This window comes from Schistocerca cancellata, chromosome 6, assembly GCF_023864275.1.
Source record: "Schistocerca cancellata isolate TAMUIC-IGC-003103 chromosome 6, iqSchCanc2.1, whole genome shotgun sequence".
NCBI classification, from domain to species: domain Eukaryota; kingdom Metazoa; phylum Arthropoda; class Insecta; order Orthoptera; family Acrididae; genus Schistocerca; species Schistocerca cancellata.
In genome coordinates, this window is record NC_064631.1 from 608,966,804 (window position 1) to 608,988,906 (window position 22,103).

Consider the following 22,103-nt stretch of genomic DNA (forward strand, 5'->3'; position numbering starts at 1 on the left):
AAGGGGAAAAGCTAAATATAAGAGTAAAAAAAACACCACAATCTCAAAACACACAAAACGATGAACAAAAAAACAATAATTACAAACTCTGCAGGGATCGGACACTTCACTTGACCTATCATAAAAATGCTTCAAAACAGTTATATCAGTGGTTCTTTAGCTTTAGAGTGAATTAAATGTCTTCTGACTGGTGGTGTGTGTGTGTGTGTGTGTGTGTGTGTGTTTCCTGTCTGGAAGTATTTCAAGCAAGAATGTATTCCATATTACAGATCTTTGAAGACCTACGTGTGGAATAAATTTCTATAGGAAAGTAAGATACTAAACAGAGTATAAGAACCTGCAGTTATAATAAAATTATCGTGTCCCCATATTAATGGATAAATTCTCTTTGGTGGTACAAATGTTTCATTACCTGTCCAAGTTGTCCATATCGGATTTATCTATTTGCCAAACAGCTCCCCAAACATGTTTTCCTTGCTCAGGAACAACTGTGGCAACAGCACCTTTCCAGCGACGAGACCAGTTTCCGAAATCAAGTCTATAATCCTGTAAAAGTCGAGGCGGTTATTAACTACCGTGTATACCACTGTTTACATAGCGGTGCTTTTAACACTTACCGCAAGTTTGGCCTTAGCAGTCCTAACAGCCGTTGGGTTATTCATGTGTATTCTCTTAGCCAAGAGGTTACTGCCATATGCAAAATATAGAAATTTATCATCTGTAACAGTAATAAAGTCATAAACAGCCATACCAACGAAATTATCGCTAACATACATTGTGCACCTTATCATGCATCATGCATGCATCATTCGCTCACAATTCCTACATAATGTTTCATGTCGGATGATTTTCTGCGTGTTTGTAAGTCATAACGAATGGAAACAGCATATATCTCTAGGAAATTATACAAAGAAGTATAACAAAGAATAACTTTGTTTGTGCTTCTTAGGCATATTTTCACTTACTACACAATCACGAACTATATTATCCTCCCATTTCATTGTCTGTAAAAGCTAATACATCGAAAATACTACAAATAACCAAAGTTACCGAGGTAGCTTCGAATTCTCTTTGGTTAAATATAGCGTACCTCCCATTCACTAAGTTTACATGCGACATATCTTCCGAAAGACGAGAAACCGAATTTCTAAAACCGTTTTTTACTCTCGTGTTTACATCTTCAGGTCTGAAGTAGATTTGCTAGCCCATTTAAATATGGCGCCTGGAAAACAGCTATTACGGTTTCTCATTTAGTCAGCACAATCGCTATCTCTCTTCAACTACAAGCTTCTACTTTTCCTCCACGGTACAAAAAGCTACATCGTCCACATTAGCCGAAAAATTTTAAAAGTAAGACGAAACCTGACAGATCAAGCACTTTTCAAAACCGGTTGCGTTTACATGGAAACGAAAATCGATTGCGGAATCGGAAAACCGGCAACTAGAAGCGGATATTCAGAATACAATTTGAAGTGCTTACATGACCACCCAGAAGCGGTAATGGGAAATCGGTTTACGAAGTCCGGTTTTGGGAACCCCATGTAAACGGGGTGAATTTAATTAATCACTACAATCTGTCCGTACGCACTGGGTATACTTGCGAGGTGCCGGGGCTAGCAGTGTATTTAACACTAAATTCTTCTAGAATCTGCATATGTAAATGATGCTCTAAGCCCCCCCCCTATTCTAACTCCGACTTTTGCTGTTGCACATGGATTAAAAGGAAACGCGAACTGACTGTAATCGACCCTCCAAGTGGAGTAGAAAAGAGTTTGGCATCTGCAATAATTTAATTTGTTAAATAAGTTAAATAAAGGAAAGTTTCATTAACGTAGTGAGAAATGATAGGGTTGCTCTACCGATTAACAGAATAAAAGTTCTGTCCAAAATGATTTATTATAACTAAACTCAAAATAATAAACAAAGCACATGAAACATTTACAATACATCAAATTGGCTCAAACTGGATACTCAAATAAATGCTGTGAAGGTGAAGTTGTCCCTAAACTAGATTGTGACATTTATGATGAAGTGGTATGTGTAGCCAATTCATTGCAACTCAAATCTTAAGAGAAACACACAGCCAACCCAACATTAATTGCTGCTACAGTACTGAGAACTCAGACAATGAACACCCAAGACAGAACAAAGTTAGAAAAGACGAACAGGCGCGCTCTGCTGAGCTCTGATTATCACCTAGCAAAATTGCCTGCTTTGCCAGTGCTGTGGACGTACATTACCAAGCTGTCTTCTTAACTGCAAGGACACGACCTGGCGTACCGGAGGCGATGGCTGGTTGCTTCAACGTCCCGTCATGGTGATGATAATGCCACGAGTATAGCTCGAAACAAATTATCCTGGTCTGGTTGTTCCAGACTAAAGACTTCCTAGCAATACAAATGCGCCTCTGAGGGAGACAAAGAAGGCTCGCCACACAATCACTGACGGTACAGTGATTGATTTTAACAAGCGAAGTCACACAGTAACTCCGATACAGTCAACTTTAGCCAAAATTGCTCAAGACAGACAACATAGGCCACTTGTACGCAGAACACTCAATTGCCAACTGTACTCGGAAAGTTACATTGAAGTCGAAACTTCAGCAACTTCGTCAAACAGTTACAATTAAATAAGAGTATATTAGACAGCCAATGGAAGGCAGGCTGTCCAGAGCAGCGAGAGCTCAGTCTTGTAACCTACCCCAGCCAAAAGGAGAGAGCCGACTATCTCAAGAGCACCCGTACAAGCCGAACACAGAACATTCCCGCGCCCACGACAGTGGCCGTGGTTAAACATTCCAATCAGCAACTCGAAAACCGGCGGAAAATTCCACTCTATTGCCAAGGCACTACCACTCCACCAATGGAGATTCTTGACGCCGATTTTGCTGCGTCACAGAGCTATGCCCTGAGCAAGCCAATCACAGTTACGATTTTGCAGAAAACATGGGAGTTTGCCCTCCCAGACTGCCTGGGAACACAAGTCATTCCCACGCCTCGCTGGTAGCCCGCCAGAAAGTGTTTTCGCTAAGTTTCTGCGAAGTAATGGAATCTCTAGCCCAGCCGCTCCTTCAGGCCCCTGCGGGCGTGTCTCCGCCGCTGTTATGACAATGTCGGCGTTTGGAAAGCATTCACTCGACTCCCTCACACCTGTCGGCTTAACCACTCAAGATCAGCAGAGCCTGCCTGTCACCGGACCACCCGGGTGACGAGAGACGCTGCGTGGGAAGTCCGCATGTGAAGGAATAGCAACTTTTCAGCGCATGCAATTAGAGAGGAAAGTCGAAGTACTCAGAGTAAGATAGAAATATGAGAGGGGGCTTCTGCCACCTCTCATACTACCATCGACAAAACATTCTAATCATTGTTGTTTGAGAAAAACAATTTTTCACAGTTCAATATGCAGCTTTTATTCTTCTTATGCCAAACTCAGATCTGATTATACGTCTGCTAGGTTGAGTTTCCGATCACTGCAAGGTCCAGGGTGAAAACAGGAGCTAATTTTAATATCTGATGTCTGTGTTATTTTCTAGTGGCAGATATGAATAATACTACAGCATTAAGATAAATGCCTGCGCATGAAGCAATGTCTAGGTTGCTGCAGTCGAAAACAAAAATCCTTTGTATGGCAAGGTAAAAGAGCAAACTGCAAAGATAGATTAGATTTGTAAGTGACAAAAGGAAAATTTTATATCTGTCGGAAGACTGCGTAATTTACACCTCATGCCTCGGTAATCTTTGTAATATATTTGCTTGATCTGCTGTGAAAGCAGTTTTAGTGGCTCCTCTGATGTGAGAAAAATAGGAAGTAAACTCGGGAATATTATTGAACTGGTAACGGAATTAGCGAAACCTGACAAATGGCTTTCGTAAACACTAGCAGTTTCAACGAATTCCTATTCAAGCTGTACGACAATTATGCATTTTTAAATATAAGGGTAATAACCTGTAACATAATTAGCTCTTGCAGCACAAATATAGGTACTTACTTCTGCCAGCAGTAGTATAAACAGTAGCTGTTGTTGCTACTTGACACGCCACAAAGACCCCAATCACTGCTAAGATCACCGTCACGCGGCGGCAGACCATGCTGCAGGTTTGGTACCTCCGCTAAGACTGGCTGAACTCCCGCTGAAGCCTTTCATAGCCAATATAAAGCGGCACAGACCTTGACTAGGCAACGACTAGCGATATGGCTGACGACTTACAGTGTGTCCTGCGCGATGTGCGCAACAAGACGAAAACGAAATCCGACAATCGTGGTTTCCAAGCCACGTTGGCTGTTTGTAGACTTTAGTAACTGTGCCATTAAATGCAAAAAGCTTTAGGAAAGCACAAACCAGAAAACAGAAAATCGCCAGTGGTGCGGTGCATCAAAATTTCGACTTCAGATAACAGTCTTACCTAATTCACACAATTTATAATGGAACAAAGTTTACGTTACATTTAAATTTTCGTAATTTCTCCTGAATGTGGATTAAGGTATTAGTTTTTCCTCGGAAGTCTGAGATCCAGCAGCATCCAATACACGTTCACTACCTCATGTTAGCGTAGGCGCGAAACACTGGCTGTAATATTGAACAGATACTTTTGCGCAAGTGTTGACCTTTGCACAATACTTCATTAAACAGAGATGCAGATCCAAGACTTCTGATGCAGCTCTCCAAGCAAGTCCATCCTGTCGGAGCCTGTTTATCTCCAAATAAATTCTGCATTTCCCCCCCCCCCCCCCTACCCCTTCTCGCACTTCCTCGAGAATCAAAGTGACAGTTTCTTGATGATTATGTACTTAGGAAATTTATACATAGCTCAAGAGCGCATCCATGCTCTGAGCTACAGAGGCAGGTGAGGGAGGAAAAAAATGGTTCAAATGGCTCTGAGCACTATGCGACTTAACTTCTGAGGTCATCAGTCGCCTAGAACTTAGAACTAATTAAACCTAAATTAAACTGAAGAGTTCGAGCCGTTCGAAAAACATTGTCATGAACGTCGGCCTACCTTTGTCAGCAATACATTTCAACAAATCAAATGTATCAAACCACCACATTCTTTCAGGATACCCGTACTTTCGGAATAATGCTGACCACATTTGTGTAGCCTCTTGTATAATTAGTTTATTGGCGCTAACGGACGTGCATGCAGCCACTGAAAAGCTCTTTGTTGTCACTACACACCAATTAAAACATTGTCATGCGTGAGGTTTTCTCAACTGTTTCTAGCTTACAGTGAAAATGTGATGTCTGGATGCATGTAGTACGTCCCGTATTACATCCATGTCCAACTAATCATAGCGAAACTTAGATACTTCTAATCTAGAACACTTTTTACCAGGAGCAAAAAGGGTTTCATTCATGAAAATTTTCACTTTTCGAATTTTTGTAACAGATCATACAGACACGCCAGCATAATATGCGACATTTCGATAACCTTTTTTCACTGTACAGTGTTTAAAATGTCCTGCTTCGTTTCTTGATCGCATAATTTTATAACTTTCGTTACTGTTTCACTAGCCTCACGATGAATCATCTGTCCCATGTTGCGGTCTGAAGACACTGTGGAGGCAGAAGTTATATCCAATTGGCTAGTGGTTCACCAGTCATTGAAATGTGCACTGTTTTTGACAAAATAAAAACAATAACGAAACAAAACACCAAAAATATACGAATATAACTAACTGAAAAATAAAATATACTGATGACGCAAGATCTAGAGCTTAAACGGCGATAAACGAAACACTACTCAGTGACAATGAAGTTCAGTAGTAACGCAATATTTTTCAGACTGTCCATATGCGGTGACGAAGTGAGCATATGGGAGAACGCCTCACTTCTCCCATAATGAGCTCGCTGGCTGGCTTCATAAGACTAGGAAGAGAGTCTGAATTACACTCCTGGAAATTGAAATAAGAACACCGTGAATTCATTGTCCCAGGAAGGGGAAACTTTATTGACACATTCCTGAGGTCAGATACATCACATGATCACACTGACAGAACCACAGGCACATAGACACAGGCAACAGAGCATGCACAATGTCGGCACTAGTACAGTGTATATCCACCTTTCGCAGCAATGCAGGCTGCTATTCTCCCATGGAGACGATCGTAGAGATGCTGGATGTAGTCCTGTGGAACGGCTTGCCATGCCATTTCCACCTGGCGCCTCAGTTGGACCAGCGTTCGTGCTGGACGTGCAGACCGCGTGAGACGACGCTTCATCCAGTCCCAAACATGCTCAATGGGGGACAGATCCGAAGATCTTGCTGGCCAGGGTAGTTGACTTACACCTTCTAGAGCACGTTGGGTGGCACGGGATACATGCGGACGTGCATTGTCCTGTTGGAACAGCAAGTTCCCTTGCCGGTCTAGGAATGGTAGAACGATGGGTTCGATGACGGTTTGGATGTACCGTGCACTATTCAGTGTCCCCTCGACGATCACCAGTGGTGTACGGCCAGTGTAGGAGATCGCTCCCCACACCATGATGCCGGGTGTTGGCCCTGTGTGCCTCGGTCGTATGCAGTCCTGATTATGGCGCTCACCTGCACGGCGCCAAACACGCATACGACCATCATTGGCACCAAGGCAGAAGCGACTCTCATCGCTGAAGACGACACGTCTCCATTCGTCCCTCCATTCACGCCTGTCGCGACACCACTGGAGGCGGGCTGCACGATGTTGGGGCGTGAGCGGAAGACGGCCTAACGGTGTGCGGGACCGTAGCCCAGCTTCATGGAGACGGTTGCGAATGGTCCTCGCCGATACCCCAGGAGCAACAGTGTCCCTAATTTGCTGGGAAGTGGCGGTGCGGTCCCCAACGGCACTGCGTAGGATCCTACGGTCTTGGCGTGCATCCGTGCGTCGCTGCAGTCCGGTCCCAGGTCGACGGGCACGTGCACCTTCCGCCGACCACTGGCGACAACACCGATGTACTGTGGAGACCTCACGCCCCACGTGTTGAGCAATTCGGCGGTACGTCCACCCGGCCTTCCGCATGCCCACTATACGCCCTCGCTCAAAGTCCGTCAGCTGCATATACGGTTCACGTCCACGCTGTCGTGGCATGCTACCAGTGTTAAAGACTGCGATGGAGCTCCGTATGCCACGGCAAACTGGCTGACACTGACGGCGGCGGTGCACAAATGCTGCGCAGCTAGCGCCATTCGACGGCCAACACCGCGGTTCCTGGTGTGTCCGCTGTGCCGTGCGTGTGATCATTGCTTGTACAGCCCTCTCGCAGTGTCCGGAGCAAGTATGGTGGGTCTGACACACCGGTGTCAATGTGTTCTTTTTTCCATTTCCAGGAGTGTAGATCGATTCCCAGCATTGGTTAACAGTCATTGATTATGATTTTCCTTTCTAGGTCTTCTTTCATATTGTATAAGAAAAGTAAAGGTCTGTTTTCCGTCTTCGTCTGAAACTCAAACACAAGATGTTGATCTTTTAGGATAGAATTACTTTTCTTTGAAATTGAGTTTTAGTTTTGCTTCTGACCCATATTTGTTTCACTTAATTGTTTTAGCCGTCTTCAGTGGTTTTTACATCTCATAATTAAATGGGTTTGGTTTAAAGAAACAAAAAAACAAAATTCGGCTGAAAACAAGGTTAACAGACTAATGACTGCAAATGCAACACATAAAGGCAGATCTAGAAGACAGTAAGCAGCGGGTCCCTGGTTGGTGTGTTTCTTGACTAACGGAAAGCCCTTGCACGAAGATTTCCTTTGAACGGAACTCAGTGCCTCATTCGTAACGGAGGTGTATCTCTGGAAGCGAAGGTAGGAGCTGCCATACTTAGCGACACCGAAAACTTATCTGTACTTCTTGGTAGCGACAAGGGAAAGTTCCCATCGCACCCCTTCAGATTTAGTGATAAGATGACCCAGCGGATGATAGCCAGTCAAAACTGAATACAGATCAAGCATGAAAACAGGAAGAAGGTGTAATGAACTATGACAGAAAGCAAAATAGAAACGGCGAACGGTCTAAGGACAAGAAGCGCAGTGAAAAATAAGGGGAAACAGCAACGGCGTCGTCGGTATGCGCTCATGGTGTTGATTTGCCACGCAGGCGACGCCTATTCAAAACTTTCAAATGTCTATTTCTTTTCCACAACTTTATGAAGTGTCCGTCCAATGAGTAATTACATTTTTATCTTTTACCCAAACTTTTGGCCACTTGATTCGTCTGCTCCAAAACCAACAACTCACCGCGCGAATACCAGGAGGCCGACAGATAAGCGAGCGGCGTGCATGCAGGCGATAAGAGCACGACCTATACTTGAGTATTGCTCATCAGTGTGGGATCCGCACCAGATCGGGTTGACGGAGGAGATAGAGAAGATCCAAAGAAGAGCGGCGCGTTTCGTCACAGGGTTATTTGGTAACCGTGATAGCGTTACGGAGATGTTTAACAAACTCAAGTGGCAGACTCTGCAAGAGAGGCGCTCTGCATCGCGGTGTAGCTTGCTCGCCAGGTTTCGAGAGGGTGCGTTTCTGGATGAGGTATCGAATATATTGCTTCCCCCTACTTATACCTCCCGAGGAGATCACGAATGTAAAATTAGAGAGATTAGAGCGCGCACAGAGGCTTTCAGACAGTCGTTCTTCCCGCGAACCATACGCGACTGGAACAGGAAAGGGAGGTAATGACAGTGGCACGTAAAGTGCCCTCCGCCACACACCGTTGGGTGGCTTGCGGAGTATAAATGTAGATGTAGATGTAGATGTAGAACTGCAACGCTAGCCAACAAGGGCAACGTTCCGTTCGCATTTGTTTCACATGAAATTCCTTGTATTCAATATTCGACTTACTTGTTTATTTCTGAATCGCTGTTTAAATCAGTTTACTGCAAGAATAACTGTATCGACATACAGAAGGACGCCTACCAAAAGAGAATCGCGGCGGTATTTTCGTAAACTACGTAATAATAAAGTGAGGTGGAAAATCTACTTCAAAATTTGAAGTCTTCGGGAAATATTCCAGCCATGTAAGAAAACACCCCGCCACCCCCCCCCCCCCCCACACACACACACAAGCATACGAGGGTAAAAATAGTTTCCCAACAAGATGAGAAGAGAGTGTATAGCGCGTTAGGTATTTGCCAAAAAATACACGGCGATATGCGTGGAAGAAGTGTGTAAAGCAAAAATGTAGATTTGAGAGGACCGAGTTTCAAAAACTGTGGCACTACAAAGCAGTCCTAGGAAATTGTACCTTAGCAGTGCAAGCTGCCATGATAAGTTTGATTAGCCAGAATAATTCGCTTTTAAATACAGCGCAGCGCTCGTAACGCAGCCAGGGGATCATAAAATTACTGGCAAACGCACAAACAGACTCGGATACAGGACTGGATCAACTGGTGACAACAGGAAAATCTTAAGGGACAAACGATATGACACTGCGGATTATGTGTCTTTGGCAACGTGGAGTGTTCGAGGACTGACCAACAAAGGAAGCGAGTTAAATCAAGTACTCAAAGGGAGGAAAGCAGACAATGCAATAATAGCAGAAACTAAGAGAAAACTAAAACGAAAAAAAGATGTGACAGACTACTGGATGGCTCACAGTGGCGTCCTACAAAGAAAACGAGCTAGTGCTGAAGTAGCAATTTTAGTCAATGATAAACGTAGAGGAAAGATTCGTGAATACACCTCCATAAATGAAAGAATAATGACAGAGAGATTTCAAATTCCAAGAGGTCATCTGACAGTTATAGGTGTCTACGGCCCAGAGGGGCGAAGGAAAGCTGATAATGATATCTTTTACGATCTTTAGAAAGAAGTGAACAAAATCAACAAGAGGGATCAAGTTGTCATCGCTGGTGATTTAATGCAAGAGTTGGAAATCTGCCTATAGCAGGAATAGTAGGACTATTTGGAGAAAAGACTCAATAATAATGGATGTCAACCATGCCAGTTTGCCTCCTTCAGCAATCTTAAAATTGCTAAACATTTTACAGAAAGAAAGACATTCACAGATTTACCTGGAGTGCGCGAGGAGTAAGGTATGTGATTGTTTACATACTAATTAATGATAAAATGAAGAATCTTATGTAAGATATATGTGTTTATAGAAGAAGCGACTTAGCTAGTGACCACTACTTTCAAGGCAGTAGGATAAGGTTATTATCGATATGAAATAAAACAAAGAAACTCTAAAAGCAGCCACAACAAGAGTTGTTCAAAGCAAATGTCCACTGTCGGAATATAGAACTAAGAAACTATTAGCACAGACTCCAAGAAAAGCTTGCTTCACTACTAGTCAACAAAGACATTGATATAGAATGGAATAATATCAGAACTTGCACACTGAAGCAGTCTCAGAAGCACTTGGTAAAAGAAAGAAAACAGAGAGGAAAAAACGATTCAGAATTTGGAACAAAGAAATTAAAGAAGCCATTAAAGAAAGACAAGTAGCTTATTTGAATTTCTACACACAAAAAATCAGAAAGTTGGGAAACATATAAAATAAAAAGGAATGCTGCGAAACAAATAGAGCGCAAAGCACGCCAAGAGTCGTGGGATTCATTCATTAGCGTCTTAGAACACGACGTACACGGCAGGCAGCAATGTGCATACAAGTAAGGCTATGAAAGCCCCCAACAAGGAAGAAAAATACACTGCTTCACCGAACATTATACGTAATGAACAATGGATAAATCACTATGCAGACTTGTGGTGTACTCAAAATACCGTAGATGACGCAGGAGAAAGTATGCACAATGACACAATAGGTCCAATTACTACGGACGAACTACAAGAGGCTTTGAAAGGTATGAAGAATAGAAAAGATATTGGAATAGATGAAATAAATGCAGAGCTAATTAAATATGGAGGACGGATAAGAGACTTCTAGAATTAATAAATGAATATTGGACGAACTACAAGATTCCAGACCCTTCGTATAAATCAGAAGTAACATCTCTCTTCAAAAAATGGAAACGTAATAACTGTAAACGCCATCGTGGCATAAGTCTTCTAAACACTGGTTACAAACTATACTCAAAGATAATCAATAACTGCATGAAGAATGTCACAGAAGCCATTATTTCTGGCCGGCCAGAGTGGCCGAGCGGTTCTAGACGCTACAGTCTGGAACCGCGCGACTGCTACGGTCGTAGGTTCAAATCCTGCCTCGGGCATGGATGTGTGTGATGTCCTTAGGTTAGTTAGGTTTAAGTAGTTCTAAGTTCTAGGGGACTGATGACCTCAGAAGTTAAGTCCCATAGTGCTTAGAGCCATTTGAACCATTATATCTGAAGAACAAAATGGACTTAGATCAGGTCGTTCATGCACAGATAATGTGCTTGTAAGAAACACAGAGAATTTAATATAGAAACCCATATGGCCTTTATCGACTTTGAGAAGGCCTTTGACCGTGTGCACAGTGATAGCTTACGAAAGATTTTTGAGCCGTGGCGGCTGGCGCTGGGGTGTTCTACTTGCATCGCTGATGTCGATATTCGGCTGTCTTGCTATTTCTGACTGCTCCCCCGGCGGTTTTCCGGGTGAACGTGTGACGGGAGAGTCTCCGGTCGGCGTTCAACGAGCCAACTTGTGTCGAAAACAAGCCCGCGCCCCTAACCGTGCTGCATGGGCCTCGCCGTGCTAGCTGTCCTTGTCTTTTGTCGCGCCGGATGTACGGTGCCGATCATTGGCTGACTTGACGTGCAAAATTGTGGTGGGTTCATCGTCTCACGCTGAACAGCTTCCCAGCTCGTAATTTGCAAGCTCCTAGTTACGTATGACTTTTATTCTGTGTTTAACGAAGAAGATTGTTGAAACTTATTGTGGCATCGGTAGCTGCTGAAGATGGTTCTGAACTTGGTTCCACAGTGGCTAAAAAAAATGGTTCAAATGGCTCTGAGCACTATGGGACTTTACTTCTTAGATCATCAGTCCCCTAGAACTTAGACCTACTTAAACCTAGCTAACCTAAGGACATCACACACATCCATGCCCGAGGCAGGATTCGAACCTGCGACGGTAGCGGTCGCTCGGCTCCAGACTGTAGCGCCTAGAACTCCGGCCGGCCACAGTGGCTATTTTAAGGAGGCTGATGTTCCTCATTTCGTTTCTCATCATCTGTGGAGTGTGTGTTTTACGTGGTTGTCATGCAAGTTTTAACTTGTTTTGGGACATATTGACCGCTTCGGGACTGGTTGCCATTGTGTACGCGCGCGGAAGCCGTAGAGTTAATGGTTGAATCATTTGTCACGGCAGGATTTGGTATGTTTTTTTAATGCCTTAAGGCAAGTGGAAGTGATCTCTAAGATTCCTGCTAATTTACTAGGAGACAGGTAATGTTAGAGTATTGCTCCATAAGAATTTTGGGGCATGCTTATTATATATTCCAGTGTGGCTGTGATGTGACCTTGTTTTTATTGAAATCTATTTGTGATGCAGGCCATTTGTTAAGTCTGCTCGTTTCCTGGCATCGGTGCGGTTATGGATTCTTGTCAGGACCGCTCATGGTGAGGCCGGTCGGACTGTTTGTAAATACACTCCTGGAAATGGAAAAAAGAACACATTGACACCGGTGTGTCAGACCCACCATACTTGCTCCGGACACTGCGAGAGGGCTGTACAAGCAATGATCACACGCACGGCACAGCGGACACACCAGGAACCGCGGTGTTGTCCGTCGAATGGCGCTAGCTGCGCAGCATTTGTGCACCGCCGCCGTCAGTGTCAGCCAGTTTGCCGTGGCATACGGAGCTCCATCGCAGTCTTTAACACTGGTAGCATGCCGCGACAGCGTGGACGTGAACCGTATGTGCAGTTGACGGACTTTGAGCGAGGGCGTATAGTGGGCATGCGGGAGGCCGGGTGGACGTACCGCCGAATTGCTCAACACGTGGGGCGTGAGGTCTCCACAGTACATCGATGTTGTCGCCAGTGGTCGGCGGAAGGTGCACGTGCCCGTCGACCTGGGACCGGACCGCAGCGACGCACGGATGCACGCCAAGACCGTAGGATCCTACGCAGTGCCGTAGGGGACCGCACCGCCACTTCCCAGCAAATTAGGGACACTGTTGCTCCTGGGGTATCGGCGAGGACCATTCGCAACCGTCTCCATGAAGCTGGGCTACGGTCCCGCACACCGTTAGGCCGTCTTCCGCTGACGCCCCAACATCGTGCAGCCCGCCTCCAGTGGTGTCGCGACAGGCGTGAATGGAGGGACGAATGGAGACGTGTCGTCTTCAGCGATGAGAGTCGCTTCTGCCTTGGTGCCAATGATGGTCGTATGCGTGTTTGGCGCCGTGCAGGTGAGCGCCACAATCAGGACTGCATACGACCGAGGCACACGGGCCAACACCCGGCATCATGGTGTGGGGAGCGATCTCCTACACTGGCCGTACACCACTAGTGATCGTCGAGGGGACACTGAATAGTGCACGGTACATCCAAACCGTCATCGAACCCATCGTTCTACCATTCCTAGACCGGCAAGGGAACTTGCTGTTCCAACAGGACAATGCACGTCCGCATGTATCCCGTGCCACCCAACGTGCTCTAGAAGGTGTAAGTCAACTACCCTGGCCAGCAAGATCTCCGGATCTGTCCCCCATTGAGCATGTTTGGGACTGGATGAAGCGTCGTCTCACGCGGTCTGCACGTCCAGCACGAACGCTGGTCCAACTGAGGCGCCAGGTGGAAATGGCATGGCAAGCCGTTCCACAGGACTACATCCAGCATCTCTACGATCGTCTCCATGGGAGAATAGCAGCCTGCATTGCTGCGAAAGGTGGATATACACTGTACTAGTGCCGACATTGTGCATGCTCTGTTGTCTGTGTCTATGTGCCTGTGGTTCTGTCAGTGTGATCATGTGATGTATCTGACCCCATGAATGTGTCAATAAAGTTTCCCCTTCCTGGGACAATGAATTCACGGTGTTCTTATTTCAATTTCCAGGAGTGTATATACCGCCTGCTAGTGAGCCTGTGCACAAGCCGTGGGGAGTGAACACTCGTATTGCCTGCCGGCCGTAGCGTCACTGCTTCCACGTACTGCTGTGGGCGTTACTCCTATTCTCTAAAGTTAAGTGAGGCCACTTTGTTAATATTAGCGTTTCTGTAAATTATTTTACTGGTTGAGTTATTACTAGCCATTTTTATTTAACACTTACGTTAATCATTTGTGTATCTTTAATGAATGTACAAATTGTTATTTTTCCTGTGTGCCAGTTTTGCGACCTTAGTTGGCCTACTTTGCATTTTTAATATAAGCATGTTTAACTGTGAACCTTTATGTGGGCAGTTCAGGTTTATTAAGATCTTTGTTTTTTTTTAATGAAGTTGTGGTGTTATGTGGCTGTGTAACTTTGGGTTGGAAGTGTATAGTGTTACTAGTCTTTTGAGATATAGTTAAACAAGAACGATTGTTTATGATTGATTATTTGTCGTGCCTACTATCTATGATTTTGGTTTCGGACGCAAAATGTGATTCTTATTCGTGTTTATGTAATTCAGTTAAAGTGCAGGTTTGTATATTGCATCAGTAAGAGGGCAAATGTCCGAATTGAAGTTTATAATAAAGTCTGTTTTGAGTCAAATTAAAATTGTAAAACAATCACAAGCTTTTCCATCACCGGTGATCCCGGGCTTCCTATTTCCTTTAAATAACTGGGGTGAGATTGTAACTTTTGATTTTCTAAAGAATTGAGTAGTACCAGGGTCTGAATGTGGATGTCCTTATCATCTAATAGAGTTAGTGAGAAGTCTCTAAAAACTACACGCATTGTAATAAACACAGGTGGGAATTGATTAGAAAAAAAAAATTATTAACCAAAGCGTTAGACAAAGGTGTGGACTATCACCCATCCTTTTTAAAATTTACATTGCCTTCTTTCTTCGCTAGTGGAAATGTAAAGTAAACGGAAGAATTAAGGTAACGAATGAGGAATATGTAAATGTACATTTGTTTGCTGATAACATCGTTATTATTCAAAAGAATGAAGGAAAGCTCCAAAGCTCAGTATATCAGCTGAACGAAATTTGCAAGAAGTACAACTTTAGAATTTCTAGCAACAAAACAAAAATAATAGTATTCCGAGGAAAATATCTAGTCAGGTCAAAAACTGTTTTGGATAATTCAGTTTTAGAACAAGTGTCTCTAATCTCCTATTTAGGCTGTGTTATAATTTTTGATTTGGACCCTGATATTGAATATAAAATACTCAAATTCCGAGCTGTTTGTGGTACTATTAACAGAACAATGGGCCATAAAGCACAAAAATAAACCTCAATGAAATTTTATAAAGTAACGGCGGTTCCTGTGATATCCTACAGAAGCGAAAGCTGGGTTACCACAAGGAAAATAAAATAAAATTCAAACACTATGGATGAGACTCCTTAAAAAAAGGCGAACGGCTGCACAAGGAGAGATATGATTAGGAATGAAGATATTAGAACAGAATTAAATATTTTCAGCACGAATGAAAAAAATTCAAAAATATCGTGAAGACTGGAAAAAACACCTCAAGAATGCCAGGTCACACAGTTCCTTTAGGAGAGTCTGAGCTACAAGCCAAATGGCAAAAGAAATATTGGAAGACCTAGACAAAGATGGGAATGATCTTGTTTGTGAGTTCGGGGCAGGCAACAGACTACTCTTGAAAGGAAGATGATGATGATGATGATGATGAATCTCTGAACTCTTAAAATATATAACACATCTGAGTGAAACCTAAAACAACATTTGATTTAACATTTGTATTAGTCTGCTTACAATATGTGAAAATAGTCTACCTGTCTCTATTATCGATAGATTTTAAAAACAGGGATGGAGACATTGGACCCAAGCGTCTACTTTAATCTTCTTCTCAAAAATAAGTCTCGATAATTGAGGTATCGATACTTTTCTGCCGATACTTTTCTGCCGATACTTTTCTGCTGACACTACTCCTCAGTAAAGTATCGATACCATGTCTCAAAACATTCCTCAAGTGTACCAAGCACATTGTAAGCCCTAGCAGCAGAGAACTAGGGAATCACCATCCCATGTAGAGGCTGCCGTTGACAAAATACAAACGACTGCGTCTGGAGTAGTCACATGACCGGGAAGCATGGAATGTTCATGAATGGCATTGCATTGCGTTCAACGATGATTGGTTGATTTGGGGGCGAGGACTAAACAGCGAGGTCATCAGTCTCATCGTACTGGGGAAGGATGGGGAAGGAAATTGGCAGTGCCCGTTCAAAGGGAAAATCTCGGTATTTGCCTGAAAGGATTTAGGGAAATCGCAGAAAACCTAAATCAGGCTGGCCGGACGCGTGTTTGAACCGTCGTCCTCCCGAATGCGAGTCCAGTGTGCTAACCACTGCGCCACCTTGCTCGGTGTTCAACGATGAATCGCTGTTTTGCACACCACATGACCGTCGTTAGTGAGCAGGGACACCCGCGGGTTTTCATCTCCATAGAGGCAAAACATTTTCCACACACATGTAATTAAGAAATTTTGAGGACATTGTCATCTGCTCATCATGTTCTCCCATTGGTTTCTAAAGTGCGCTTTTAATATCTGGCCAGTGTTATACAGACACACACACTCACTGGCTCCATTGACATCTTTAAGAAGTTCATCAATTCTTCCTGTCATGCGCCGCTTCCTTCCATTCAGTGGAACCCAATACATTACAGTCTGAGGTCATGTCATCTTGCCATCAACATCCTGATCGCCCAGGAGGTCTTGATCCTTCCATCTTCCTATCACATATCAGACGGACTATTGCGTTTTGGCGATTTTCTCAGAGGAGAGTTGGTTGGCTAGCTCCAAATCCATCTATGTCTTGCTTGGTCAAATGTTGCCTAAAGACTTTCTGTACACTTCATTCTCGAAGACTGAGAGTTGGTACTCTTCTCTTTTGCTCATGCTCCATGTTTCCGCTCCATACAGCAGTACTGGGCTCACGATTGTGTTGTAGCGTTTCAGCGTGGTTTTCCTGGCCGTGAGTTTGGAGGACAGAAACTTTTGGAGGGAAAAGTAAATTTTTGTTTGCTTTCCGTAGCATAATTTGGTATCGACATGTCTTCTATTTCAGTCATTTATATTCACACCAAGATAGTTGCCGTTGGAAGTGTTCTTGAAAGTAGAGTTTTCTATCTGTAGGTCATCACGTTGTTCTATTGTCATGTTCTCCCGATCATGTATTCCGCTTTTCTTCATTAATTTTTAAACCGGTTTTCACGTAATTTCTTCAACAGCGTTTTACTTTCTCCTCTATTATTTCCTAGTAAAACGACGTCATCTACATAGGCGAGTATATTTGTTTGTTTAACTGTAATGTTTCCATTTGTTGCTTGTTTGATTTCTCTTAATGCCTTATCCACGACGTGGTTGAAGACACGTAGGCGTAGAGCATCACATTGCTTCAGTCCGTTTTTTTTTTTTTCTCTCTCTCAGTCCGATAACGAGCCGCAGTATGTCACCCTGCGTAACTCAGCCTCACTTTGTCATTGATGGACTTATATGGCGTCTCTTGTTGACCTCTTGTTTCCGAAAAGCATTCTGTAGTCTCTATTACGTCCTCAGTGTGGTGGGTGAGTCGTTGCAATATTATACGTGACAGTACTTCTTATACTGTGACTGGCAGGAAAATTCCTCTGTAATTCCTCTATAATTCGTTCATCTCCTTTGCTGTGTACAACAATAATGATCGATTCTTTCCGTTCACCTGGTATTTTTCCATCTCGCCAAATTTTAAGAATATGATGAAACATTTTCTCATGTCGTTTATGACCGCAACATTTCAGCAATTCCAATGTTATCCCGTCAGTTCCAGTCACTCTTTTTTTAAATGCTGGTTATTTACCTTTTTTATGTTGGGTCATTTAGAAAAGGTCAGCTGTTGGAGGGCAGCTTTTCTCCAGTTTGTTTTCCGGCTCAGGGCAGTTCAGTAAGTCGTTGAAATATTCTCTCTAAGCCCATAATATAACATAGGACTAGGACGGCTTACCATGAAGGACAACGATCATCAACATATCGCTGTGTTGTAAGGGTGCCGCAGACGACAACCAAAGCGATCCTGTTATGAAAAGAAAAGCATCCCAGGAGATCACTCCTTGTTGCCGGGTCGTATGTTGGGCGACATTCAGGTTGGTACCCAACCGCTGTCCGGGGCATCTCCAGGTCCGTCTTCTAACTGGAATCCCATTGACTTCAGTATAAATGTCTTCAGTGCTAAGTTCCACTTCGAATTCATCCCCGATGACCAGCGAAGACTTTTGTGGAGACGACCAGGACAGCGGTGGGATAGCGTCCTGACTGCTGCCCGTCATACAGCCCGACAGCCAGGAGTGATGGTCTAGGGCGCCGTTTCAAATCTCTGCAGTACCCCTCTGGTTGTCATTCGCGGCTCTCAAACAGGACAGCGGCACGTCGACATATTCTACGCACTGTTCAAAAAAATGGTTCAAATGGTTCTGAGCACTATGGGACTTAACATCTATGGTCATCAGTCCCCTAGAACTTAGAACTACTTAAACCTAACTAACCTAAGGACAGCACACAACACCCAGCCATCACGAGGCAGAGAAAATCCCTGACCCCGCCGGGAATCGAACCCGGGAACCCGGGCGTTACGCACTGTTTTGTTGCCCTTCATGGAAAGCCTTCCTGGCCTACATTTCAGCAGGATACTGCCTTGTCGCATACTCCATCTCTCCATGCTTGCCAAACCCTGCTCTGACGAGCAAGCTCGCCCGCCGGATCTTTTCCCAACTGAAAATATGTGGAGCTTTATGGTATCGGCATTTTGACCATCCAACGCGCAAATCAGACAGCATTTGGCAAGATAACCCTCAAGAGAACTGCCAGCTACTGGATCAATCAATCAATGCCAAGCAAAATAACTGCTTTCATAATGGCCAGAGGTGGATCAACGCGTTATTGGCCTGCTCAAATGGTTCAAATGACTCCGAGCACTATGGGACTTAACTTCTGAGGTCATCAGTCCCCTAAGACTTAGAACTACTTAAACCTAACTAACCTAAGGACATCGCACACATCCACGCCCGAGGCAGGATTCGAACCTGCGACTGTAGCGATCGCACGGTTCCAGACTGTAGCGCCTAGAACCGTTCGGCCACTGCGGCCGGCATTGGCCTGCTCAGTTTCTGAAACTCTTTCTCTTGAATAAATCATCCAGTTCTTCTGAAATGGTAATAATCTGTTTGTCTGTACATCACATCTACCGATTTTCGTCCCATTCAGATAATTCCTTCCTGGTGAGTGTTTTTTATTTAACTTGATTTTTTGCCTTAGATTGTATTCGCAGTAGTGATTAGGAAATTAATTGAATGAAGCTTGTTGCACAGCAGCTATTCAATGAACGCCACCCATTGTTAAATCGCATACTCCTGTGTTGGGAGCAGGTCCAATGACGACGACTTCTGTCTTTACCGCGCGGTATTAGCCGAGCGGTCATGTCGCTCCACTCATGGACTGTGCGGCTGGTCCCGGTTAAGTAGTGTGTAAGCTTAGGGACTGATGACCTTAGCAGTCCAGTCCCATAAGATTTCACACACATTTGAACATCTTAGTTTACCGACAAGTACCGAACAGCCTGAATCCCTTCACTAAATGAAAAGAAATATAACACAATATGCCTGACAACTGTTAGGCATTATTTAAATTTTAAAGGAGTAGGCTCATATCGAGTGCATCTTGTCGTGGAACTATTTTTCTATAATTTTTTCATTTTTAAAAAAGAACAGCCACTTGAGGTTTACGAAGATGTGTGCACCTGATGACTTAGAAACTCAGAGCATCACATTTTCATTCCCTAGAATGGCGACATTTCCGAGATGGAGCTTTAACCATGGATATCCTTCGCAATGGGGGTTACGTACACATGTAGCAGGTTCATCAATCAGTTGATCAGCGGCTTTATTTCATTTTATTATAGCTTATAAGTAGCGTCCAGAGTTTGTTGACGTGTATTCTATCTTTCCTTACGAGATATGCATTGTTCACACGTACTTAAATTGCGATCATTCTGGATGTTGTTGTTGTTGTGGTCTTCAGTCCTGAGACTGGTTTGATGCAGCTCTCCATGCTACCCTATCCTGTGCAAGTTTCTTCATCTTCCAGTACCTACTGCAACCTACATCCTTCTGAATCTGCTTAGTGTATTCATCTCTTGGTCTCCCTTTACGATTTTTACCCTCCACGCTGCCCTCCAATACTAATCCTCGATGTCTCAGAACATGTCCTACCAACCGATCCCTTCTTCTAGTCAAGTTGTGCCACAAGCTTCTCTTCTCCCCAATTCTGTTCAATACCTCCTCATTAGTTATGTGATCTACCCATCTAATCTTCAGCATTCTTCTGTAGTACCACATTTCGAAAGCTTCTATTCTCTTCTTGTCCAAATTATTTATCGTCCACGTTTCACTTCCATACATGGCTACACTCCAGTCTACATTTTATATCTTCTCTACTTTGACCATCATCAGTTATTTTGCTCCCCAAATAGCAAAACTCCTTTACTACTTTAAGTGCCTCATTTCCTAATCTAATTCCCTCAGCATCACCCGACTTAATTCGACTACATTCCATTATCCTCGTTTTGCTTTTTTTTTATGTTCATCTTATACCCTCCTTTCATGACACTGTCCTTTCCGTTCCACTGCTCTACCAAGTCCTTTGCTGTCTCTGACTGAATTACAATGTCGTCGGCGAACCTCAAAGTTTTTATTTCTTCTCCATAGATTTTAATACCTACACCGAATTTTTCTTTTGTTTCCCTTACTGCTTGCTCAGTATACAGATTGAATAACATCAGGGAGATGCTACTACCCTGTCTCACCCCCTTTCCAACCACTGCTTCCCTTTCATGCCCCTCGACTCTTATAACTGCCATCTGGTTTCTGTACAAATTGTAAATAGCCTTTCGCTCCCTGTATTTTACCCTTGCCACCTTTAGAATTTGAAACAGAGTATTCTAGTCAACAATGTCAAAAGCTTTCTCTAAGTCTACAAATGCTAGAAACGTAGGTTTGCCTTTCCTTAATCTTTCTTCTAAGATAAGTCGTAAGGTCAGCATTGCCTCACGTGTTCCAACATTTCTACAGAATCCAAACTGATCTTCCCGGAGGTCGGCTTCTACCAGTTTTTCCATTCGTCTGTAAAGAATTCGTGTTAGTATTTTGCAGCTGTGACTTATTAAACTGATAGTTCGGTAATTTTCACATCTGTCAACACCCGCTTTCTTTGGGATTGGAATTATTATATTCTTCTTGAAGTCTGAGGGTATTTCGCCTGTCTCATACATCTTGCTCACCAGATGGTAGAGTTTTGTCAGGACTGGCTCTCCCAAGGCCGTCAGTAGATCTAATGGAATGTTGTCTACTCCGGGGGCCTTGTTTCGACTCAGGTCTTTCAGTGCTCTGTCAAACTCTTCACGCAGTATCGTATCTCCCATTCCATCTTCATCTACATTCTCTTCCATTTCCATAATATTGTCCTCAAGTACATCGCCCTTGTATAGACCCTCTATGTACTCCTTCCACCTTTCTGCTTTCCCTTCTTTGCTTAGAACTGGGTTGCCATCTGAGCTCTTGATATTCATACAAGTGGTTCTCTTTTCTCCAAAGGTCTCTTTAATTTTCCTGTAGGCAGTATCTATCTTACCCATAGTGAGATAAGCCTCTACATCCTTACATTTGTCCTCTAGCCATCCCTGCTTAGCCATTTTGCACTTCCTGTCGATCTCATTTTTGAGGCGTTTGTATCCCTTTTTTGCCTGCTTCATTTACTGCATTTGTATATTTTCTCCTTTCATCAATTAAATTCAATATTTCTGCTGTTACCCAAGGATTTCTACTAGCCCTCGTCTTTTTACCTACTTGATCCTCTGCTGCCTTCACTACTACATCCCTCAGAGCTACCCATTCTTCTTCTACTGTACTTGTTTCCCCCATTCCTGTCAATTGTTCCCTTATGCTCTCCCTGAAACTCTGTACAACCTCTGGTTTAGTCAGTTTATCCAGGTCCCATCTCCTTAAATTCCCACCTTTTTGCAGTTTCTTCAGTTTTAATCTACAGTTCATAACCAATAGATTGTGGTCAGAGTCCACATCTGCCCCTGGAAATGTCTTA

At 43.7% G+C, this 22,103-nt stretch overlaps 1 protein-coding gene across 1 annotated transcript in view; it reads right to left on the reverse strand.

Annotated features, from left to right (window-relative positions):
* The window catches only part of LOC126088160 (gamma-glutamylcyclotransferase-like), a 30,515-nt gene extending 26,414 nt beyond the window's left edge, over positions 1 to 4,101 (reverse strand). The window contains exons 1-3 of the mRNA XM_049906283.1: positions 3,989 to 4,101; positions 618 to 718; positions 413 to 546 (exon numbers count right to left, since the gene is read on the reverse strand). Of these exons, the coding sequence (XP_049762240.1) occupies positions 413 to 546; positions 618 to 718; positions 3,989 to 4,088 (335 nt within the window). The 5' untranslated portion in view covers positions 4,089 to 4,101. The remainder of the gene's footprint in view (positions 1 to 412; positions 547 to 617; positions 719 to 3,988) is intronic.
* Between the last annotated feature and the right edge of the window lie 18,002 nt (positions 4,102 to 22,103).